At 29.4% G+C, this 26,807-nt stretch overlaps 2 protein-coding genes across 7 annotated transcripts in view; both read left to right on the plus strand.

The window, feature by feature from the left end:
- The first annotated feature begins 9,056 nt into the window (after positions 1-9,056).
- The window catches only part of LOC111639256 (patched domain-containing protein 3-like), a 27,603-nt gene continuing 9,852 nt past the window's right edge, over positions 9,057-26,807 (plus strand). Inside the window, exons 1-3 of one of the 6 annotated variants that reach the window (XM_023385080.1) lie at positions 17,263-17,409; positions 21,580-21,641; positions 21,922-21,977. The gene's annotated coding sequence lies outside the window, so the exon portion shown is untranslated. The other 5 variants (XM_023385078.1, XM_023385082.1, XM_023385084.1 and 2 more) reach the window with 5 other exon arrangements.
- The window catches only part of LOC111639259 (cytochrome P450 3A2-like), a gene marked incomplete at its 3' end in the record, with an annotated part of 48,744 nt that continues 36,129 nt past the window's right edge, over positions 14,193-26,807 (plus strand). Inside the window, exon 1 of the mRNA XM_023385086.1 lies at positions 14,193-14,244. Coding sequence (XP_023240854.1) covers positions 14,240-14,244 — 5 coding nt within the window. The remainder of the gene's footprint in view (positions 14,245-26,807) is intronic.

The following is a 26,807-nucleotide window of genomic DNA, read 5'->3' on the forward strand; positions in this document are numbered from 1 at the left end:
AAGATACGGGAAAAGACAGGAAATATAAATAATTAAAAAAAGGAAAATTATTGAATCAATAATGAAAACTGAAGATAATTTGATTTCTCTTACTTTTTTGAATATACCCATTCAGAAAATACTATGATATGTAAATGCAAATATAATCAAATCTTAATATAGCTCCCTAAATAATACTATTCTCGTAAATCGCAAAAAATACTCGTGAACAAATGTTTTTTACAAATATGTATTCGAGTATAAACTATATCACGATATGTATCTTCGGTATCCGAGAATAAACTAAATGTACGGTACCATTCTGCGTTGGAAACGATAAATTGTTACCATCATATTATGCAATGTTCAAACTCTGGGATAGATTTCCTTGCATGATTCTCATCATTTGAGGCACATTACTTCATTTAGCGTCACAATTGATTTATTGCCAATTTCAAAGGCGAATAAAATGATGGCACTAAATCAAAAATTAAATGTAGTATTAATTCATAAAAATTTATTCAAAATTTCTATTTATCTTCTGACAAAGAATGCACTTTTTTTTTTTTTTAAACTTAACCTTGTATGCATTAAAAAGATTTCTTTTATTGCCAAACAGGTTCTGTTCGTAATGTGGCGGCCGTGTGATGAGGAGTGGCGTAACTATTATTAAGGGTGGTTAAGCGACGCTAAAATTTAATGTTGTAAGGGGGCCAAACAATATCTGGGCACTGTTTTTTCAAAACAATATAAATATGAGAATTTTCTTAATTAATAAGAAAAACAGTAGCATTTTTTGTTTGTTCTGACTAGGAACGATTAAGATAAATATATTCGGGAAAAGTTTATTTTTTATAATACATTTATCATTTTTCAACGTGCAAAATGGTAACATAATGGTCATATTTTAACAGTACATCATAAAAATAATAATAACAACAGAATATTATAAATAGCTGTTTATTTTGCAGCAATTTCGTTTATGGAACTATTTTATTGTTTTCTCGGAAATGCTGGATTCCTGGATTCTGCACTTTTTAATAAAATCCATCAACGAATTTCGCGACTTTTTCGGAGAAAAATGTTTATGTTAAAGAAACACATTAACAAAGTTTAAAGTTGTGTGGAGTGGATGGTGTCCTCTGTTATACGATTTTATTAAAAATAACTTTTATATTGTTGATAATTAATTATAAAAAATATAAAAAGCTTAATTTTGTGTGGATGGTGTCCTCTGTTATACGATTTTATTAAAAATAACTTTTATATTGTTGATAATTAATTATAAAAAATATAAAAGGCTTAATTTTGAGGGAAGAGATGAGTTTCTAAAATAGTTTGTAAATGCCAATAAAGATTAAAATTTTTATTCAATCCGAACCCGCCTGAGATATGTCACAAATTTATTGACAGTTGTGTAGGTGTTTCAAATATCCCCAATCAGTATACGTTGATCTGTATATGTTGATTAAAAAAAAGAAAGAAATAAAACTATTCATAAGATCAGAGTTAATTTCATAATGATAAATAATTTTAATTTGAAATATAAATGAATATTCATCAGTTTTGTGAACTCCAGGTTGTTTTACAAAACAAAAATATCCCAGAACTGTTCAGCTTCAGAAGCATAGAAACAAAGTAAGCTCCTTGTAAACAGTACATTACTTTTCTCGACCAGTTTATCTCTTTTTATACTTTAATCAATATTTTTATTCAATGTTTCGTTTATTTATTTATTTATTTTTATCGGCAAAAATTATTTTTTATTGACTACTAAATGTTAAATGTAGGCTAAATACAGACCGCACGAATATGATCTAATGTAAATACAGTGGTACCTCAGGATACGAAATTAATCCGTTCCGAAACTGAGATCGTATCATGAAAATGTCGTAAGGTGGATCATCTTTTCCCATACGATTACATGTAAAACCAAATAATTCGTTTCAACGCGAAAAACATACTCAAATTAAAGCCAAGTAATACATTAAAAAAATAACTGTAGTAAGAAAAACAAATGAAAAATGCGAACTAATGTAACGTCGTATGGTGAGTTTTTGTTCGTATCGTGGAGCAAAAATATGTTCGAATTTCATGTCNAACTATTCATAAGATCAGAGTTAATTTCATAATGATAAATAATTTTAATTTGAAATATAAATGAATATTCATCAGTTTTGTGAACTCCAGGTTGTTTTACAAAACAAAAATATCCCAGAACTGTTCAGCTTCAGAAGAATAGAAACAAAGTAAGCATCTTGTAAACAGTACATTACTTTTCTCGACCAGTTTATCTCTTTTTATACTTTAATCAATATTTTTATTCAATGTTTCGTTTATTTATTTATTTATTTTTATCGGCAAAAATTATTTTTTATTGACTACTAAATATTAAATGTAAACTAAATATAGACCGCACGAATATGATCTAATGTAAATACATCCTAAATTAATATTAAGGAAGTAATTTTTAGATATCTGCATATTATTTATCGAAGCTCAATCATATGTAGTTGATAAAAGTTTAAGTAAAAGTAGTGGAGCAGCAAAAAAAGACAAAAGAAAAAAGAGGCATTAAGGAAAATATCAAAAATTTCAAATTGTTTCTTCATAAAAATGCTCCTGCACTTACTTAATAAGTGTGTCAGAAGAAGCAGTGAAAAGCGAAGTGTCATAAATAAAAGAAATTTTAGAAGAATAAATGGATTTTCATAATTTTGTTTAAGTTTCTATACCATGATAAATGTGTCATTGGAGGGTCTTTACTATATTTTGCTTTAGAGACTAAAATTTATAATTACGCCACTGAGAATAACCATGACAATTTCTAATTTTGTGGCTCATACTTGGAATTCAGTCCTCCAGAATGATAGGTTAATGTCTGTACCGTCTTGGTCTTTCGAATTTTCTATGAGAGGATGAATATAGTCATCCAGTAATTGAATAGGATATCAATTACGATGGAACTGTATAAAATATAATAGGTTATACTCTGTTAAATATTGGGAACATGTCAAATGCTGAATCATCAGCTAATGTATTTTTTTATTAAGAAGAAATACAGTAAAAATAAATATAATTATAATATTTATTAACTAATTTAATATATTTTTTAATTGTTTATATACAAAACATTTGTAATTTTCGAAAATATCTTTATACATTTTACTTTCCGGCTGTTTTGTATACGTAACAAGGTTAAAACGTTGAAATCAGGCCTTATTCTATAATTTTTCCTATACAAATGTTAATAAGCTGTTCTGAAAGACATAAACGTAAAATAAGGACACTAAAACAAATCTTATATCTGTATAATTATTTATTACTTTCAATCATTGTTTAATCTTAATTGTTAGACGTGGTGTTCACTGTGTGTCCTGCATGTGATATAATTTACTACACGATAAATGCTCTGTGATTGTGGATTATAGTTTTAAATGATAATATTGATGCGGTTGCATAAAAAATATCTATTATATATATTTGTTACAAATGGTAAATCCTATCAACATTCCTTCCATGGTTCGTTATGCTGTGTCACTTAGGTAAATATTTAACTTTAACATAACCAGAACGAAATACTTATAAAACCTAGAATCGGGCAATTAATTACTACACAAATATGGTATTCCCACTGTACAATTCAAATTCCCATTACACATTTTGCACGTTAGAATATGTGCTGATTGGAATCGTGTCAAATTAGACCGGGTGTTTTACAAATGTCCACGTTTTGAGACTTTCTGAACTGAAAATAATAAAAACAAAAAACAACAACAAAAAAATCTTGGTAATTCCCAGTTTTTTGAACGTGTCAAATAGTTTCATCAATAACAATTGAAAAGCATTGGATTTTAGTATATATTTCCTGTAGTTGTGAACTGACGTCATCTGCCATTTCCGTAATTCTGTCTTTCACCGTATTTATTGATAATAAGATATTTCGAAATGCCTGTACCATTTCTAGCAGACCACAGACGAATTCGACAGCTATTATCATACATTCCTTCATTAAAGAACCATGGGTGAATGATTTTGAATGTTATGCTAATAAATAGCTTATTTCGTAACTCGCTCTTCTTACTGATTCATTACGTTTCATGAATTTTGTAAGCACTCGTTGCTGGCTGTTAAGTGAATTCTTCATTGTTTTTAATTTTTCTTCTCTTATTTTTCCTTCCAAGCAAGAAAATTGTTCTTCGTGATTAATGCTGTAATGTCGCTTAATGTTGCATTCTTTAGCGACACCAATTGTCTTTTTGCAAATTAAGCACGTAATTTTATTATTTACTTCCATACAGAAACAGTTCGGCTCTCACTTTTCTTGAAATTTTCTTCCGTCGTCATCAATCTTTCATTTTTTATTTAGCGTTGAAAGTGACATNTTCACTGTGTGCCCTGCATGTGATATAATTTACTATACGATAAATGCTCTGTGGTTAAGTATTATAGTTTTAAATGATAATATTGAGTCTGTTGCATAAAAAATATCTATTATATATATTTGTTACAAATGGTAAATCCTACCAACATTCCTTCCATGGTTCGTTATGCTGTGTCACTTAGGTAAATATTTAACTTTAACATAACCAGAAGAACGAAATACTTATAAAATCTGGAATCGGGCATTTAATTACTACACAAATATGGTATTCCCACTGTACAATTTAAAATTCCCATTACACATTTTGTGTTCGGTTACACGCTAGAATATGCACTGATTGGAATCGTGTCAAATTAGACCGGGTGTTTTGCAAATGTCCATGTTTTGAGACTTTCTGAACTGAAAATAATAAAAACAAAAAACAACAAAAAACTCTTGATAATTCCCAGTTTTTTGAGCGTGTCAAATAGTTTCATCAATAACAATTGAAAAGCATTGGACTTTAGTATATATTTCCTGTAGTTGTGAACTGACGTCATCTGCCATTTCCGTAATTCTGTCTTTCACCGTATTTATTGATAATAAGATATTTCGAAATGCCTGTACCATTTCTAGCAGACCACAGACGAATTCGGCAGCTATTATCATACATTCCTTCATTAAAGAACCATGGGTGAATGATTTTGAATGTTATGCTAATAAATAGCTTATTTCGTAACTCGCTCTTCTTACTGATTCATTACGTTTCATGAATTTTGTAAGCACTCGTTGCTGGCTGTTAAGTGAATTCTTCATTGTTTTTAATTTTTCTTCTCTTATTTTTCCTTCCAAGCAAGAAAATTGTTCTTCGTGATTAATGCTATAATGTCGCTTAATGTTGTATTCTTTAGCGACACCAATTGTCTTTTTGCAAATTAAGCACGTAATTTTATTATTTACTTCCATACAGAAACAGTTCGGCTCTCACCTTTCTTGAAATTTTCTTCCGTCGTCATCAATCTTTCATTTTTTATTTAGCGTTGAAAGTGACATTTTCTGTACAAAAATTAGGATTTAAATTTAAATTTTAAAAATTCAAATAACTGCAACTACATATACTTACGGTTTTTGAATAAGTTATAAAAGAAAACAACCCACGAACAGGAGTGTCAAACCCGCGGGCCGCCAGTTTGACACCCCTGTTATAGGGAATAAAAAGGCTCGCTTTAACGACGGTTTTAAAAAACTAATTAGGTTGTAAAACAATAGCTTATTGTTTTTCGTTGACTGGATCTATTAATTATAATTTGTTGATTCGCAGCTGCTCACATAGGCCTAAATTATCTGCTGAAACACATCAATATCAATTAAAAGAAAAAATGGGGTATTGTTCTGTTTATCTACGTTTCACATCAAAATTCAAATTGCATCAGGTTTAATACTCTTTTAATTGTTGGATTTAACTAGATCAAATTTCTGGATTAAAATTGAATATATTCATATTAAACTTAGTATATATAGTAATTATTATTAAAGACTTAAAATCTGATATTGGAATTTAGTTTATTATATAATCATTTAATATTTGCTTTAGAAATATCATTTTAATGTTTAATTTGAACGTTTCTTGTTATGATGGATAGTCTTAAATAGCATTAGCATTACATAAATATATAAATTCTTAAAGTATTTTGACATATTAATTAATATATAGCAAATTTAATAAAGAAATCACACATTTCCATTTACCTTTTGAACATTAATTAATTTTTTATTAATACGCATATTCCATACAGCATAGAAATTAGAATAAACAATGTGAATTTAAAGAGGAAAAACGTAAAGATCGTATAAAATATAATATAACTTATAAATGTGATAGTTTAATGAAAATATCAAATATATATAAATTATAAAATCTTATATAAAATAGAAATACAGTTGATAATGGTTGTATTGTTTATATATTCGTACAGTGCTTTAACTATTTCAACCGATTTCCTTGAAAATGTTGTGAACAAGTCATAGCTAACTGTGTCAAGGTGTCAAGAATTCTACTATATTAATTAATATTCAATCAAATAAATCGAATCAATTTTAGATTTTTGAATGGTTTAAATGATAAAATATTCTTTATACTCTTAGAATTTAAAATATATATATATATTTTTAATTTTAAGAGTATAAATATTATATAATTTTTATACAAGCATACATATATAGGACATTAAACAAGCAAATTTTATTTCAAAATAGACCATAGGGAGATGTCAGGAAGAGCAGATACCTTTTGGGATTTGCTATATTCTTTAATTCTTTTTTGTTGTTTAGGCTAATAATTTTATAAAAATTAAGTATTTTTGTAAGAATAAACTTATTTCCGTAGTTGTTACACTGAAGTAATACAATCCATACACAACGAGACGGTTCTTCTCTCTATTTATATTTTAAGAAGTATGTAGCCCTGTGCTACAGAATATTTAATGTGTTATAGATTAGTTGTTTTGCTTCTTTTTTACACGTGTTTATTATTCACATTTATGGACAGAGTTGTTTAAGGAATATGATTTTAGTGAATCAGTTGCTTGGTTATATCATCTAAATCGTAGATGTTTTGTTCTCTGCGATAACCCTGCCAGCCTTGGTCGATTTTAATCTTCATCACAAAAAATAAACTATTCTAACTTATAAGACTTATGGAGCAGACAATATAAAATGTAGAGAAACTTTTTCTAAATCATAAAACGATTATATATTCTATTTTGCGATTAAAATTATTTTAGTTTAAGCTCTTTTTAAAATGAGATACGGTATTCAAGTTTGGCTTAATATGAGGAAACATTAACAGGATAATAACTAAAGAAATTACTTAAAAAACAGCTAATATTCATTTCGCAATTTAATTAATTCCTACTTAAAACAATTAATTAATCAGGATGGCAATTCAATAAGTATGTTTCGTTTCTGATATCTGCGAGAATGTTTTTTATACATTGATTATAAATAATTTTATTGTATTATAACTCGACTAGTCAATAACTATACTTATTCAATTATAAATATTTCAATGGACAGGTGCTTGTTTATCAAAAAGATTTAAACAGGTTTTTATACAGATGTCATCATTCAAAGGATTGAAATTGAAAACCCAGGTTAAACGCAGTTAAGAGGTAGTATTCATTTTTATTTTGCATTATATTATATTATATATTCGATAATTTTAATTATATGTTTAATTAAAAATTAAGTACGTTAATTAATTTTCATTTTATGCAATTTCTTAAATAAGATATTTATTTATTTAGCTTACATTCTTTTATTAGAGAATGTATGTTTTGGACGTTTTGATGTATACACAGTATTAAAATTGAATTTATTTTCTTATTTTCAAATAATTTTTATATCGTAATCAGCATTTGATTTTGAAATTGTTTTATGGAGGTTATCTAAATTTCTCTTTAATTATCGACCAATTCTTCATTCATAGTTGTATTTTAAATTTTAAATTATGACTCAGAAAACTATAAATAAAGGCTTGGAAAATGATCTTGGAATTTGTCAGTATTTTATTTTTGAGAATATTCTTATATTTCTAAACAACAGTTAAGTAAGTCTTTGGAGCTGTCATTGTGAAAAAGTGAAAAAGTGAGCTTGTAAATGATAAAGAGATTTAAAATAAAAATATTAAATAGTTTGAAAAATATGTTTAGAAAATTTGTTTAGAAAATGTATTGAAATCTAATATACAGATGAAATTCTAGAGAATAACTTTTAGACAAAAATACAAATAGGTTATNAATTTTTATACAAGCATACATATATAGGACATTAAACAAGCAAATTTTATTTCAAAATAGACCATAGGGAGATGTCAGGAAGAGCAGATACCTTTTGGGATTTGCTATATTCTTTAATTCTTTTTTGTTGTTTAGGCTAATAATTTTATAAAAATTAAGTATTTTTGTAAGAATAAACTTATTTCCGTAGTTGTTACACTGAAGTAATACAATCCATACACAACGAGACGGTTCTTCTCTCTATTTATATTTTAAGAAGTATGTAGCCCTGTGCTACAGAATATTTAATGTGTTATAGATTAGTTGTTTTGCTTCTTTTTTACACGTGTTTATTATTCACATTTATGGACAGAGTTGTTTAAGGAATATGATTTTAGTGAATCAGTTGCTTGGTTATATCATCTAAATCGTAGATGTTTTGTTCTCTGCGATAACCCTGCCAGCCTTGGTCGATTTTAATCTTCATCACAAAAAATAAACTATTCTAACTTATAAGACTTATGGAGCAGACAATATAAAATGTAGAGAAACTTTTTCTAAATCATAAAACGATTATATATTCTATTTTGCGATTAAAATTATTTTAGTTTAAGCTCTTTTTAAAATGAGATACGGTATTCAAGTTTGGCTTAATATGAGGAAACATTAACAGGATAATAACTAAAGAAATTACTTAAAAAACAGCTAATATTCATTTCGCAATTTAATTTAATTCCTACTTAAAACAATTAATTAATCAGGATGGCAATTCAATAAGTATGTTTCGTTTCTGATATCTGTGAGAATGTTTTTTATACATTGATTATAAATAATTTTATTGTATTATAACTCGACTAGTCAATAACTATACTTATTCAATTATAAATATTTCAATGGACAGGTGCTTGTTTATCAAAAAGATTTAAACAGGTTTTTATACAGATGTCATCATTCAAAGGATTGAAATTGAAAACCCAGGTTAAACGCAGTTAAGAGGTAGTATTCATTTTTATTTTGCATTATATTATATTATATATTCGATAATTTTAATTATATGTTTAATTAAAAATTAAGTACGTTAATTAATTTTCATTTTATGCAATTTCTTAAATAAGATATTTATTTATTTAGCTTACATTCTTTTATTAGAGAATGTATGTTTTGGACGTTTTGATGTATACACAGTATTAAAATTGAATTTATTTTCTTATTTTCAAATAATTTTTATATCGTAATCAGCATTTGATTTTGAAATTGTTTTATGGAGGTTATCTAAATTTCTCTTTAATTATCGACCAATTCTTCATTCATACTTGTATTTTAAATTTTAAATTATGACTCAGAAAACTATAAATAATGGCTTGGAAAATGATCTTGGAATTTGGCAGTATTTTATTTTTGAGAATATTCTTATATTTCTAAACAACAGTTAAGTAAGTCTTTGGAGCTGTCATTGTGAAAAAGTGAAAAAGTGAGCTTGTAAATGATAAAGAGATTTAAAATAAAAATATTAAATAGTTTGAAAAATATGTTTAGAAAATTTTTTTAAAATGGTATTGAAATCTAATATACAGATGAAATTCTAGAGAATAACTTTTAGACAAAAATACAAATAGATTATAACTTAAATTTCATTATTTAGGAGCGAAATAATTATAAATTACAAACGAGCAATTATTTATTGTGACATTGCCAGAATGGAGGGCTGCAATTTTTATTCTTATTTTTTAATTTATTTAATTTAAAATATATGCTGTCCATCTCAAATTAGTAGTGTCTTTTCCAGTTAGCAATTGAGTCGTACTGGTCAAATATCTAACACCTTTCACGGAAAAAGTTTTGAAATGAAATAACGTAACTTTCGGTTTACATCAGAAGTTCATATATAGTTAATCGGAACAGGAGGCCCCGATTAACTATATATGAGAGGAAGAGAAGAGATGATTAAGGATTACCCTGAAGAACTCAGCTTCTATTGTGCTATTTTAGATGTGGTTTTTTGCATTTTTGGGGGAAATCGAACATATTTTTAGATCCATCTAAAAATTCTGTGATTAGTCTTGGAAGAGGGGGGGAGGATCTAATTCTTGCACATGGTAAAAACGGGTAAGATCGGCTATAATCTAATAAACTTAATCTTTGCTGTTACTTTTTGTCCGAGCAAGCCGGGCCATCTGTTAGTAATAATATAATTCTTTAAAATACTGTATTATTTATATTAAAAAATTTAGTATATTCTTATATTTTATAATAACTATTATAAAGGTTTTTAGTTTTAGTGAATAAAATAAACACAGCCTGCTTTTTCTCATATGAAACAATTTTCTCCTCCCCCCAAAAATAAGGTCACCGTTGCTACCGTATTTAATAATTAGAAAAAGTTTAGACAAATTCTCAGATTGTTTTTATATTATTTTGTATTTGATTTATCTCACAAATCAGTAGAAACTTTTATCATTTGCTTTCGATTCTGTTTTAGTCATTGAATATTTGGGCATGTTCTTAGCTTTAAATTAATCTATAAAATGTTTTATCATTTCATTTAAGTTCTGTTTTACGTAATAATGTCAATTTATTGAAAACCGTTTACATTTTATTTTAAAATTGCAGAAATTTTAAATGCTTGTTAAAAGAACCTCGTAAAATAATCTTTATTACAGAGTAATAAAGAATATTTTATGAGGTTCTGAAAACTACTTTAGAAACACTATTCTAATTTCTCAGTGAAAAAGTCATGGATACTGCTACATTGCTGTGGTTTGTTGTTTACATTTGTATTTGAAGAAGATACTAAATTTTAGTTATAGATTACGGAAAATAAAAATATAATATTTTTCTACATTCAAGTACACGGATCCTAGTGAAATCGCTCTGAAAGAAACTCTGATGCAATAATAGAATGTAACAGTAACAATGAACTGCTGACTATATACACGCAAACACACATATATGAGATAAATGTCTATATATCAGAAGCATACATAAACACTGGCTATGTGCAGTGTTGATTTGCATATATTGCATATAGTCACGTTGAAATAATTAGCTTATACAAGGTATTTAACTTAAAATAATTAAAATGCATTATATTAAAATAATTAGGAATATGTTCCTTTCTCAGGATACTGAAAGGATAATAATAATAAGTATAGTACATTGATTTACTTAAAATAATTTGACTTTTAGTTATTTTTTTCATTAATTTTACAAAGATTATAAATAATGAAACAATTAAAGTTCTTGAGGAGGAAATAAAATTTCGACCAGGAAAAACATAACAAATAATAAATTAAAAATTGAATAAAAAATAGTTATTGATGAATAAATGACATCATATGATATTGAGACATAACTAATAAAAATAACACTAGAAATGACGCAGATAATTATATATAATAATCAAATAATGGTAAAAAGTACAATACATTGTTAAAAACTAAATTTAAAATTACCTGTATGCTTGACAGCTTACAGAAATAACTACTTATAAAACTTAAATTTTATATAACTTGTAAAGGATTGTATTTTAATCAGGAAGCACAACCCGAAGGTACAGTACGAGAAAGAGCTATTTTTTGGAGGAATGAAACATTTCTGTAATATATATTACTTAAAGAATAATTTACAATTGTTTTTTTTTTACTTTCCCGGATTGTTATGTATATAACACGGAAAAGTATTGGAATAGTGTTAATTTTTTTTTTTCGTTTTTTGCAAATTCCGTTTTGAGAATCTAAACTCTAAAAACGTAAAAAGAAAAGTATTCCTTGAATATGTATGCATGTGTGTGCGGGTGTGTCTGTGTTTTGGCATATATTTCGTTTAATATCTAAGGATGGGGGTAATGTTTGAAAAACGAAATTTGGCATGGTAGCTTTTGTATAAGGGGCATTGATGCTATTAAATTTTTGTGGTAAAAAGGGTTGGGGAGATAGAGGAGAGATCACGTGTCATATCTCGGATGGAGTTGGAGTTAATTTTATTTTACTTAATGAAGTTTTTTTAGTTATTAGCACTTACATTTGTTTTTCTATTACAAAACTCATTTCTATCCTCAAAATTAAGCTTTTTCGCCTCTTTATAATAATTAAAAATATAAAAAAGTTGTTTTAATAAAATCTCATAACAAATGATCCCCCCACACAATTTTAATTTTGTCGGGAAAGTTACGCAATTCATTGCTGAATTTTTAAAATCTTTGTTCGTCATTTTCATTGAGAACTGAGTTTTGTTATTAAATAAGCTGTTAATAAAATGTGCCAATAGGAAATTTAAATAATGTAAGTAGTTATTTATTTTTCACATTGTAAAGTGTCCACCAGTAACTGAGTAGATAAACACTGAACACTGGTCACGGGTTTGCGCCTGACCAAGGGGCTGGCCATCTGAAACTTTTTCGGATTTTTTTCTTATACCTAATATGTAAATAGAGGCCCCTTTCCCGTAGAAAGTCCTCTCCGAAAAAAGATCGCCCATGTGTTGCGTTGCCATATCCTATCAAACCAACTAACCAATTATGTTATAACTCTCAAACCTAGACCTAAACATTGTTATATTGATAAATGGACAAAGATGAATTTTCATTGAACAGAAACGTACTCAGCAAAGCAATTAATCAAAATAATCAAAACCTTATTCGTTGCCGAGGGAATTTATTAAAAAACGAACGTTTTCGATCTACTCTATAGATCATCTTCAGGTTGAAACCGACGAATATGGAATAATCACATAGAATAGAAGACGAAATTCAAATTCAAAAAATATCGACAACCGAGCAACCAAGTAAAATAATTAAAGCGTAAAAAATACAAAGTGTAAAAATAAATAACATACAACAATAATTAAATAATAGTACAAGCCGCTAACAGTTAACAAAATCTATAAAGGTTCTCATAACGTGATTGCGGATCAAGGCGCAATTCATAAGCTATTTGTAAGTCTTTTAATAGCAAACTTCCATGCTGAGGGTAGGCCCTCTGCATCCCTAGCGTTTATACATCTATCATCAAGTTTGCTTCAGTATATTTCCATTTTTTCGGCAGTCTTCGCTAAAGTTGGAGAGTGTATTTGTCAACGATTTCAGCCTCTTCCCATCCAACTACGGAACCTTGGGCTTGAGCCATCTGGGCCAGCAACGTTGCGTTTGATCTTTTCCTAACATCATATTTATATTCTCTGACCCCAAGTTTCTCGTTGTAACTCCTATGTACTCCTTTTTTAATCCTAACTGTTGGTTCTCTTACGGGATCTTATAAACTCCTGCTTTATCTTCCTTCTTAATATCCCCTTTATCATTTCTTAGAGCTCCGAATCTATACAAAATTCTAAGAAATGGTAAAGCGGATATTAAGAAGGAAGATAAATCAGGAGTTTATCGATCGAAAACGTTCTTTTTTTTAATAAATTCTTTCGGCAACGAATAAGGTGTTGGTTATTTTGATTAATTTTCAGTATAGTACGTAAAGATGAGTTAAAAATATACATGAAATAAACATAAATCGAAATGATCTAAACTTCTCAAATAAAAAAAAAAAAAAGACTTAATAATATTCTCTGGAAGTTGAATAACTTATTTAAATTCAAAGGGAGATAATTAAGAACAACAGTTTTAAAATATAAAATAATATAAATTTGTATATTTTTAAAATTAAAAACAGTATAAAATAAATGCAAATTTGCTAAATTTTAGAAACGATCTCGATCAGATATTTTAAAACTGCTATAAATCTTAGTTAATAATCTTACTGCATCATATCTTGATGTGTACATCGGGAAAAAGATTTTAAAAAACCTAATTATATTATTTAAAACAAAAATGTTTCTTTTGTTAAACTTTTATAAATGCTCAACATTTTATCCTTTAATAAAACAAGCAAAATTACGTAAATAAGTAATTTTAAATCTGAAATGAGTCATTTAATACTAAGAAGGTCAAGCAAGCAACAATAGAAATAACCTTGTAATTTACGAGCAGTAAATTATCTCTTAATTAATAGTTAACGAATAGAAAATGAGTTGATGTTCATCGTACCTTGTCGGACAACTTAATCGAAACCAGATCAACAGTATAAGAAACAAATTTTTCATCGTTAACTTTATAGGTAATCATACAAATTTTGATATGAGGTAGGTAAATAGTAAGTTATATGGATTGAACTAGATTAATTCGCGAAACTTTCATCCCTTAGAAGTTATATGTCAGATTCAAACCAAGCACAGGTCTGCTTATTATGAATTAGTGTATGCTTCTACATAAGAATAAGTTAACTTTAACTTGTCGTTCATTCATTCACTAATGCTAAATTATTCAAAAGAAACCAAATCTGTTAATTGATATATTTAATTAATATTATACATAAATACAAAACTGTAGATTTTGTGAAATAATATCTGAAATAGATAGCATTTAATCAGAATATTAGAATATCTAAAATTATAGAGAAAATAATCATAAGCTTTTCATGAGGTTTGTATGATTCTCGTTACGGCCTAACAGCGTAAAGTTTACATTAAGGCGAGAACTTAAGCCATAGTGAAGAATTTTAGGCTAGAACGCACAGACAGAACGGGGTCATGTACTGTACTGTACATAGTTGTGTTTTTGGTACGAAGCAACTCGTCGTTCGATAGAATCGTTTATTCGGGGGAAGAAACTTACACGATACTCTGTTTATTGCCAAGTTTGACGAAAGCCCACGAATTTCGATTTTCTGAGTTCTCTGAGGCTCTGGACAGGTCTGAACCCTCACTAAAATTTGCGTTAAAATATTCTTGAAAGAAAAAGAAAGAAAGAAGGTGGATATATACATTGTATGAAAAACGCGACGCGAAGTTATAAACAATACAATAATATAGATAGTCCTAACATTATCATCTCCGGTTGGGATAGAATTTAACGTTGATTTTGACTTCTCCCGCGATCTCATTACACTTAGCAACGAATGATCGATCACTTATGAAGCAAGAACGAGGGAAAACGACCAGTCGGAATGGGTGATGAGGAACAGAGAACAATATAAAAAAACCCAAATTTCAAGGACGCGACGACTTCTCCCAAAAATTTCAAGTTTCGGATCATATGTATCTGGGTCTTGTGCCTATCCTCGTCTCTGTCTTCCTTCCACGGAACGACATATTCCCATCAGCGGAAGTCTACTGTATCACTCTGTCGGAACATACTGTAATTTCAGTCGCGAACCAAGGACACTTCATTTGGACTATCTTGGAAAGGAGAGGAAGACTCAAAGATGAGCACCGACTTTGAACTTCTAATATTGCAGAAATCTAAGTTCCTTTCGTGTCAAATAAACGATTTGTTGTAACTGTCGAGTCTATGTCAGTGTTGGCCCAATCTTACGATTCTCTCGACCTCTCTGTCGGTACTGATTTTGGATGCTCCCCATCGACAATCCTACAGTTCGATCGATTTGGCATCCGCACAAAGTTCGTTGGAAAGAAGTGAGCAGTTCCGGATTCGCAGATTAGAAGAGGGCGGTCGACCTCGTCGAAGAGATCGCCAAAGCCTACACAAATGGATAAGACTGTACTAGCGAGGAGTACGTCAGCGATAAGATTGCAGATGTGAATGACGCTGTTGGGACTTTAACACAGCTGTAAAGTATGTCCATAGGAGCAAAAAAGTCAAAGGAACTATATCTTTAGCTGTGACACTTCGCGAAATATAGCTCCGAAATCAGCCTAAAGCCTACTTCCAGGGGTTATAGGGAGTCAGGCTGCATGCTCCGCTAAACCTATCGTGTGTTTAGCAGTTAGTACAGTCCGGTCCGATGAACAGATATTCTAACGATATTTATTGGTAAATAATAAAGAAATATCCGACAGCCGACCCTTTGCGAGATATTCGCTTCCAAATGTGGAACCCAGCGGTAACAGTTCCGGTTGCCATCTTGCCTGTGGACGTCATGCTTGCAAATAAGTTTTGTTATAGGCTTGGAGATCAAATACCTATAACAAATAATTAATGCATTATCTTCTACTGACCGAAAATAGTTTTTACCTTGAACCAGTACTATTGTCAATTCTCCATGCTTCGCATCTTCAAGGCGAGCGATAGCGAGCCTTGACCGATGCTCAGAATGTAGTCGTGCGCTTTGGTGCTTGCTATCGCTTGCTATTTTGTCAATAATATTCATAGAAAACGATGTTTGTTTAGCTATTAGATTATGAATGTAATATTCATAAATTCGCTAAACATAGAGAGAAAAGTTTCAAATTAGTTTTTTACTTTCCCGGCTGTTGTAGAGGGAAAGTATGACCCCCCATATTTTTACATTTTTCGACTTAAGACATTATTTATTATTATTTATACTTATTAGCGAGGTTGAGGCCGAAGTTTTAAACTCGAAAACGTGTACGTCGGACGTTCAGCACCGCTTTCCTGTAAGCGTAGAAGTTTGACAATGGTGTTTGGAATGTCGAGCATGATTCCACTGACTTTCCAAACACCATTGTCAAACTTCTACGCTTACAGGAAAGTGGCGCTGAACGTCCGACGTACACGTTTTAGCGTTTAAAATTTCGGCCTCGACCTCGCTATTATTAATATTCAAGCCACCATACTAGGTTGCTTCAATATTAGGTACGCTTGATACCCCTCCAATGCTTGATCCGCCACTGCAACTTTAAAAATTCGTAAACAATCGGATTTTCTGTACGTTAATAAAATAATTAAATAAAGTTTTAACGTAAAGAAAGTTTCAGTTTATCTACTTCCGCTTTCGAGAAATTTTGGAATGTTATTTTACCACAGAAAATGCATTAAATTTTTAATACTATTAAATATCTTCTGGAGATGCGTTCATAACCAGATAGATTATAATCGTCATTAACTAAACATTAAGATAAACTAAAAATTAATTAATCATCTTGCAAGAAAGGAATTAAAAGAAATTTTTAAAAGGTAATATAAGAAATAGCTTAGCTTTAGTTATTAGTTGAAGTATGAAGTATTGCGAAACGAGGAAAATTCAGACCAAAAGAAAATAAAAGTAGTAGTTTAAAACGTATTTAAAAATTTCAATGCCAACTTTCATTTAAATAAAGAATAGAGAAATAGTTGGAAATGATGTAATTTTATTGGAATAGTTTGATCGTTTCATAAAAATTTAACGTTTAAATAAATTATAATATGAGTTCTGTTGAAAAGCTGAATATACCTTCATTGTAAATTCTCTACTATTAACAATACACGCTCACTGTCAAAAGCATTTCTTTTCCTTTATTTATAGCTCTAACAACATACAAGTTAGACATCATTTCCTGTTTACTTATGTAACGTATTAATTTAGCTTGACTTTTATATATTTCAAATAATTAAAAAATAAGATATTAGTTTAAATATTATTTTATTTTATATTATACTATTTTAAATAAAGGTAAGTGTAATTTTAAATATAATTTTTTGTTTCTAAATTCTATTTTTCGTGCTGAAAGTTCTGATACTTTAAAATTTTAAGGTATAAGATAAATATTATTTTAGCTCTTCTGATTCGTTTCTTTAATTTTATTTTTTATTTATTTGTTGATCACTTTTCCGACGTTTTAAGGCTATTTAGAAAAGTTTCAAATTATTTAAAAAAAAGGTAAAAATTCTGTAGACTGTTTATTCAAATTAAATTTTCTAAACCAACTTGTAGTTAAATTTTAACTACAGGTTGGTCATAATCTTTTGTAACGTCTTAAGATTTGTATCTGCTTGAAATATTTACGTAATCAGTAAAATTTGCCGAAAAGCATTGTTTTTAATGATTTTTAATGGGAAATACGTCATTAGATCAACAATGCTAGGAATTTAATATCGATGATAAACTGTCTGCGTGTTTTCCATTATATTTATATATAAAAAAAGGTGATATGGTTCTGCTAGTGAGAAATATGTGTGACTATTACACATTCTTCTCTGGTATATTAACTACCTGGTACTGTTAGATAATGCATGTGTTTTTGTTTGTGATTTTTTATGACCTGTAGACACTGACGGCTTTTTTTATGCCCATTATGGGTTCGGCAACATAGCACTTGGCCAATCTGTCAAAGAGACTGCCTCTTGGAAGGACTTTCTATGCGAAACTGATTACTATTCAAGTTTTTTCCGGTTTTGTCTATCTCAATGATAGACACATAAAGAAAAACCGGAAAAAGTCCACCCGGCCATTCCATTGGTCGGGCACGAACCCGCGACAAACTAAGAAGGAAAACGACGTACTTTAATTTCTAAACTATCTTTCTATTGGTGAATAATAATATAGTAAAACCTCTCTAAAACTGAATCTGAGTAAACCGGAAGACTGGCTAAACGGAAAGAGGATGCTGGAAAATCGCCCGTCTTTCCACGACGATCTCCTTTGATCTACTCAATGCACTACGTTTTCTATATACCTTTCTGTTCGTCTTATTATTCCGGCTCGAATGGTGTTTTATTTTTTGGGTTCCCATAGTAGTTTACTTTTTACGGTCATTCTTTTTTTCGGACCACGTGGTTTATCTTCGGGCTGTTGCTTCTCGGGCTATTCCGGAGTTATCCTTAACATAATATGGTATACTCATAGTATTCTGCTCTTTGTGAGCTATTTAAAGGCAACTCCCACATCGATCTACATAGTTCAGTTCGTTTTTTTATCGAGAGCTTGGTCCTTCTTTCCTCGTTGTCAGACGGGTTTATTTTCGGTGGGATGTACTGTACCTCTCGTTGTTCCCTATCGGTTCCGTTAGGTGTATCGCTCTGGACTTTCGTTCGGAAGTTATATCGTTTTAGTTTTGTTCCAGGACAAAGGCAATTGTTAACCTCCTCCTATCTGCCCTAATCTCGTAGCATTCCAATATACCCTATTTCGATTCGGCACTGGTTGGAGGTACTCGCATTTGACGCGTTCTTCTTGGTTTTTATTCTCCCTGTTGATTTAACAGGCTGGTCTTCTCTAGCTTAACCTTTTTATTGTCGCAAGTTGATTTTAGTTTCGTGGCCCTCTGGTCTTTGCGCTGTGTCGTGTTTCCACCTTTTCTCGAATGTACTGGTACCTGGTTTGTTATTTCGTTCAGTGCGGACCTTTTATAATATCTGTCTCTCCACCTGGACCATCTTGTTGTGGAGTCGCTAGAAGGCTCCATCCAGCTACCAACTCGGTAGGATTCTCGACCACTGTCTAGACTTCACAAATTACAATGTGAAGAAAGAGGAACGTTTGCAAATTCGGAACAATGCCAATCACCTCTTTTCTGCTTTGGGTCAAATTATTGGTATTATTCGGGAACTGAGAGTCCGTTAAGTGGAAAGCACCATACCACAAGACAGGCTCACATACTTGAAGATTGCTTAATTTTCAACTAGACTTAGTAACACGGCGAAAATTATCAATCGCTCCCTTAATAAGAAAATAAATGACGGGGGGCTTGGGGCTCACACGCACTTATTCTATACTTAAGACAACTGGACAATGGTGCTAAGGTTAACATAAAGGAGTTACCACTGAATTGAAAAACAAAATAAAACCCGCAACGCATAAAAACCAATATGAATGCGGTCAAGGAGGTTAAGGGAAATGATATCTGTATTCGGTGGAAAGCAGACCAGAAAATGAAACTCTTTGCAATGATGTCGAAGCCATACCAACTATAAACGACAAAGTTACTTCCAAGATTTCCGAAGGCAGGAAACCACGGATTATATTGCTCAATTTCCCGAGCTCTGTAGTAGAGAAAACCATCATTGACTGCATTTTTGAGCTGAATAATCTTTGGCACGGTATTGAGAAGAAAGATCTGGTATCCTCATGCCACAATAGCACAGCCCTTACAAGGGGCAGGATTAACGAAAACTGCAGACATGTCATCCTTGCAATTCCCCACGGGTGAGGGATTTAATCATTAAGGAGAGACACCTTTCTCTTGTGCAACTATAAAAGTGGATGACTATATTTGTTGGCCATCTGTTTGATAAAAATGGAGCTGAAGAATGTATATAACTAAATTTTTACTCACCGTTTTCGATTATATCAGCAGTAAAAAACGTAAATATTAGGGATATTAAAAACTTTAGAATCAGAATTATAAGTACACTCTTACGAGTCCTTTTTATGTAAATTTGACCAGTTTATATTTAATTAGAACAATAAATACAATAAACCAGACTTTCTCGCCACTCCGACCACTGTAGTTCAAATGCTACCCTCCGTTGTTTATGACATTGTTACTAGGGTTTCTCTATCGGGATCTCGGTTGTTTTTTAACCATTTAAATTTCCTGAGAAATTCTCTTATCCCGAAAAAACTCGCACCTTCCTTAAAAATTTAGTTTTTCCTTATTTTATAATAAGTCGGGGAAATTTTGCTAATAGAAAGTATAGGCCTAATTATCTCAAAAATTTTATTTTATACATTTATAAATAGATTAATATCCATATAATACAAATATATTCTATAAATGTTAATCTGTTTACAATGTATTCTATAAATACATTTATAAGTACGTATTTATAGAATACGTTTNTAAGTGATCATCATCAGTTAACATTTGTGAATCGAACGAAGAAATTTGTGAATCGAACGAATTTCTTCATTCGATTCACAAATGTTAACTGATGATGATCGCTTAAAGCGTTCGAAAGCGTTTTTAAAATATTAAAAAACGATTTGCTGGATGTTTAAAGGTGTTGATTTTTATTTATCTCATTTTCTTTAATAGATTTATCCTCAGAAGTTTTAAAATATTATACAAATACAATTTTACACGAGTTTGACAATCTTTTCCTGAAAGAAGGTGACAGGGCTCTCAAGGCTAAGTATCATTCATGGTACTCAAATATATTAGACAACAATCTATGCTTTTACATCTATTATCAGCAGCTACCGTTTATAGTTAAAAAAAATGATCATCCAGATTCGCTTCTACATGTTTAACTGTGAGAAATTTGAGCATTCATGTCTATCAACATTTTCTAACAATGTTATTTGTAATAATTGGACAGATAGAATTCGTGGACTATTCTCCAACAATGACTCAGTTGAATCCATTTGGTGTAAATATAATCTATTAATCAAAGTAATTAATGTTATCCTTCCTCCTAAAAATGTAAATTCTCTTTTTGTATGGAGGTTTTATTAATTTGTATGAACGATTAGAAATATTGACTTTGAATAATTTAATCCTAGATAATAATGAAAAATGAATTTAATTCGTGCTCCGAATAAAAATTTATTTTAAAAATCTAATTTGTCAAGAATTTTTCGATACTTCGATTGAGTTAATGAACTTAAGGTTATAGAAAGAAAACGAATTTCTATTTATTAGTCTACATTTATGTAAAAATTAATAAAGGAAATAACTATTTTAAATTGCATGCTTTACATTTCACCTTGAAATCTATTCTGATTATTATCTGGGATTACGTTCTTCAAAATAATATCAAAAAGTTCAACAGTTTTAATTCTGTGAAATTGGTTGAAGGAGGTGATATACAAGAGACTGAAAGAGACATACATATTCCAAATCCAGTAAAGATTCTTCTGGTTTGTTGTTTAACGTTGTTTTAAATATTGTTTTTGATAGATTATAGTTAATTTTTTAATAGTATATAGAAATATAGAGTAATTTAAGTGTATTTACTTAGCTTAAACGATTAGATATTCTTATAGAAGGGTTCTCCCTTGAAGGATCATTCCTCACGTAAGGGGTCGAATGAGCTAATAATTTCTGCGACTCGATAATCAATTATTAGATGTTGTTTGGGACTTGGAAGCCCATTTCATTTTCATCATATTTAAAAATTTAATACATTTCACCCAATAGATATTATCATCATTCGTTTAACGCTACCAGAATTTCTGTAGAATATGCCAAAGCACGTAAGTTAATAAAAATAATTATTATTATAATTAATAAATAGTCAAGTTATATATTTTTAATTACCATAACGTGTTATTTTAATATCAAAGTTAATCGTAATATCATTTACTACTTACTCCACTTAATGTTATCCTTCGTATATTGTTATTAGTAGGCTATAGATAAACTTATTCTCATATACAATAGGTAGAGTCTACTGTGTAATTAAAATAATTGATAATACATCTGTGAATTTTAGTATAAAGTAAAATATTCAATTTTGATTTTTCATTTACGTTTCATAAAAAAACTATCAGCAATTTCGAGGTTCAAGATTTTTTAAAGATTTTTTACGACAACTTTATCACTCCGCGTTTAAATTATATGTACAAAATTTTGAAATCTATCAAATATACATATATTTAATATTAGATATATTATAATTTATAAAAACTTAATATTTTCTAAACATTTAATACGGGAATCTTGTATTGTCACGCAGATCTCAGATTCGCCATCGTTGACCTAGAATATAAGGAGATTTCACTTGTTTCTGATCAAATTTATTGTATATCTATATAAGTATTTACTTCACAAACTAATTGATAAAATAACATTTGATCAATAAGAATTTCTTTCGTGTTAATTTTAATAATTAGTGTAAGTATAATTGAATAGCATAGCCTTTGGCAAGTATAATAATTAGTATAACATATCTAGCCTTTGGCAAGAATATGTTAACTCAACTTTTTTATTTTTATTTTTTTTGGATTTATACACACATAAGGCAGAGATAAGATTTCTATACTCATGACACTAATTTCTCATATGCCTTTGATATAATCAATAACCTATAACTTGTTCGAAGTAAAAAGAAAAATCGGAAATTTAGGATGATTTTCTCAGAAACTTAAAAAGATGAGTTAACATGTTCTTGTCCCAAGATCCTTAATTATCTTCTTCGTTTTTCTTTATAAAAATTCAAACGTTTTGCTAGGCAGATCAAGTAAGAACGATTGTAATTTTTCGAGACGATATTATTTGCTCTGACTAGTTGTGTATTTATTAATGAAATATGAAAAGCAATAATTTTCATATTGGTATATTTTATTAGGTACTTTTACTATTATAACAGCAAAAAGATCTAATAAAATTCTTAATACCCAATATCATAACACTAGACTAAAATATACACGAAAAATTCTCCCTTTTTAAATAAAGAAACTTATTAGGCTCTTTTCATTCCCGAGAAAAATTCTCTATTTTAAAAATTCAAAAGAAAAAAAAACAGAGGAAACGGTTAAGAACTAATGATTTATAGAAAGGAAAATGAATTAAAATTAGTTTTTAATATTATCGATACTATTATCTATTACTATTACTATTATTATCTACGAGGTAAATTTAAAGAATAAATAACAACTATATCAGATTTAGATCTGACGTAGTTGAATATATTATGATATGTAAATAGTTTTTAATAGTAATAAATTAGAATTAATAATAAAAATAATAAATTTGAAAGAATAATCTTTAAGAGTAATGTGTACGATAGATAATTTTAGAGCAAGGAAAATTAAAACTAACAAATATAAATTTTAGAAAACTGAAAATGGAAAGCTGAATCACTGATGCGAAACAAATGCAGTAAAACTTTGCTTTGTAGTCGTTTCAGTTGTGGCCACCACTAAAATTATTCTGTACAACTGCATAAGTTTTAATATACAGCTGTAAATCAAACTCCTCATTTACTTGGCTAAGATAGGGAGCATCCTAAAGTGACACTTATCTACGTTTATGGGCCAACAGAACAGGAAAATTCCACGTTCTTGAGCTCAACGATTTGTTTAAATGGAATTAAGCTTTATTGCGATAATTTTGGTATACAGTAGTTTGCTGAGATTTCTCCAGCAGATGACGTTTAAAAAAATAAATCTTCATTTACACTCGACAAATTAAATTTATCTCCATAAGTTAGTAAGATAAACAATTATATATTTGTAATAATCCGATTTTGTATAAAATTATTGATTTTGCAAAAATTTAATTATATAAATCTGCAACGATCGATCTAAGAGCTGGATTAATTATTAACGACTTTTTCCATCATTCGGACACTTCTGCAGATTTAATGACTTTTTTTAAAATAATTTTTGTCTGCGATTTTTTTACATTATTTAAATAAAAACGTTACTACCATTTTATAGACGTATTGTTTTCGTTGGGTATTGATTCCATTTAATTTGGTTCGGTCGGATACAGCAACATAACATATAGGCAATCTGCCGAGGGAGGGGATTCCCAGGAGGACTTTTTATAAAAGACTGATCCCTATCTTATATATGTTAAGAAAATTCGGAAAACTCCGTTAGTCAGGCGCAAACCTGACCAAGTATCAATATTCAGTAATTTTATCCACTTAGCCTCTGATAAGCATTATATTTAGTATTGTATTGAGAATACAGAATAAATTTTACTGCAAACAGTTTACATTTATTGCACATGTGATATGTATTTTAGTATTACATTATTTAGTGCATATATTATATGCACTAAATAATGTAATACTAAAATACATATCATACAATATATATAATACTAAATACTAAAATACTAAATGTAATACTAAAATACATATCATATAATATATATATATATATATATTGTACGTAAGTTTGAATTACTCAATATTGCAAGGTATGTAGAATATTATATGATTTTTTTATTTTATTTTTTGTTTAATTTTATAATTTTTATTAAACTTTTAGCAGAATACAGTACAGTTACGTTATTTCTGTACATAAATTTTTTTCATAACCCCATCTAAGTGATCAACTCACTTTTGTGGCCAAAAAATTGTAGGGGAGATCGGGGCAACTTCGGCAGGCGGGGCAAGTTTGTCAAGCGCTTTTTTTAAAAAACAAATTAAAAAAAAACTTTGATTATAGGTTAGGCAGTTGAGTTTCATTGGTGGCTTGTTGAGTGTAGTGTTTTTATTGTTCTCCAACAAGCGTAGTTGAATTATCAAGCAAATTTTTATTTTCGTTCAATTCCATATAATATTTTTTTTCCATTTATATTGAATTGGCAGGTTTTGTTATAATTCCATGATAACGAAAGTTACTTTTCCTGTTAGAAGGATGTAACTTCAACTTATTCACGTGGCCAGATCGTGGCTTGGCATTCTGTTCTCAGGGTTGTACTTAATGTTTCGAAATCATGACTAGCGGGGTAAGATCGGCAACATAAAGCCACATTAGAAGCAAAGGATAAAAATCAAACAGATGATAAATGAAAACATGTTTGCATTTGTTATTCATGTATATATGTCTTTGAACTTGCATTTCGTTGTAATAATATTAAATGGGTGTTGGATTTGTATTTCTTTGTTTTAATAGTGAATTCCAACTTATACATTGTTAATAACATAATTTTATATACGTGCCTATCTTGCCCCATTACTGTTGCCCCTATACCAGGGGCAACTTTAATAAAAATAATTAAAATAATTACAACTTTACAAAAAGAGAGAAGTTGCCGATCTTGCCCCTATACCCGGGGCAACTTCGTCAATTTCTCTCTTCTTGTAAAGTTGTAATTATTTTAATTATTTTTATTTCCAAACTGATTTTAACCAGTTCTATAGTAAGGTAACATTCCAATAGACAATATGCAAAGCTTTTTTTTCAGTTTACAGCAGTATTTATTACACAAAATTTAAGTAAAGCTTAACATGCCGATCTTGCCCCGATCTCCCCTATATCTCGAAGGTGACCATATAAGTGAGGTTTTATTGTAAGAGGAATATTTTCACATTTATAAATAGTTTTAAAAAGTTATATATAATATTCTGTACATAAATTTATAAACAACTAACATGTAATAACGGCAAAGACGTTTACCTCGAGTATCTTAAAATTTTAATATAAATAAAAGTTAACAAACGTTAATTTATAAGAAAGATATGTGTAAAAATTCTTCTACTGTAGACCAATGACTATTTTGAATAACTTTAGGAAAGTATTTTGCCACATGTTGAAGAATGATTGAAAGATAAGAGAAATTTGCCAGATTTGCAGCAATTTGCTTTTATTAAGGAGAAAGATGTTTTGAATTTAGCTTTTATTCTCTCCGGACTTACATAGCTTATACCAAAATCACACTTATTATTGTCTTTCTTTGCGGATCTTTAAAAGGCTTTTGATTTTCTTAATATTAATATTAAATCTTTCTGCAAAATTTATTTAAATTCTTTTTAAGTTACTTTCTAAATTTAAGGTGTGCATTTGTTAGCAAGAAAAATTTACTGAAACTATGGAGATCTGGTTGCTTCAACCTAGAAATAATACGTGTTAGAATTACAAATGAGTTTCTTCCTTTCTTTTATATATCCTTTATTTACTCCTTTTAGAGGAGTGTTTTGCTACTACGAAATTCAAGATAACTGTAACCACAAAGTTTTCGAATAAAATTTAGGGAATTTTACTTCAAATATAATTTTTCTTAGTTCAGATTAAAACCATTTCTAATCATGATAAGCAACAGAGTTGCCGTTCCTAGTACATTTGTACTTTTCTGGTACATTTTGCCCTTTCCAGTAAATTGAAAGTACATTTAGATTTTTAGTACATTTTCAGTACATTATAATATTTCAAGTACCATTTACGGTACAAAATAATATTTCACGCCTTAACGAAAAAATGAGAAAAATTAGTTTAATAAAGTCTCATTAGTGTCACTGCTTGCTAATTTAAATTATCCAATCACAACATACAAATGGTGTGTGTCCGTCGACGTCATCAACATAGATAGTTGCACGTGTAAATGGTCTTGACTCAGTGGTCTTCTTT

The sequence above is a fragment of the Centruroides sculpturatus genome, unplaced genomic scaffold, assembly GCF_000671375.1.
Source record: "Centruroides sculpturatus isolate CEXI.00-Female unplaced genomic scaffold, Cexi_2.0 scaffold1263, whole genome shotgun sequence".
NCBI classification, from domain to species: Eukaryota; Metazoa; Arthropoda; class Arachnida; order Scorpiones; family Buthidae; genus Centruroides; species Centruroides sculpturatus.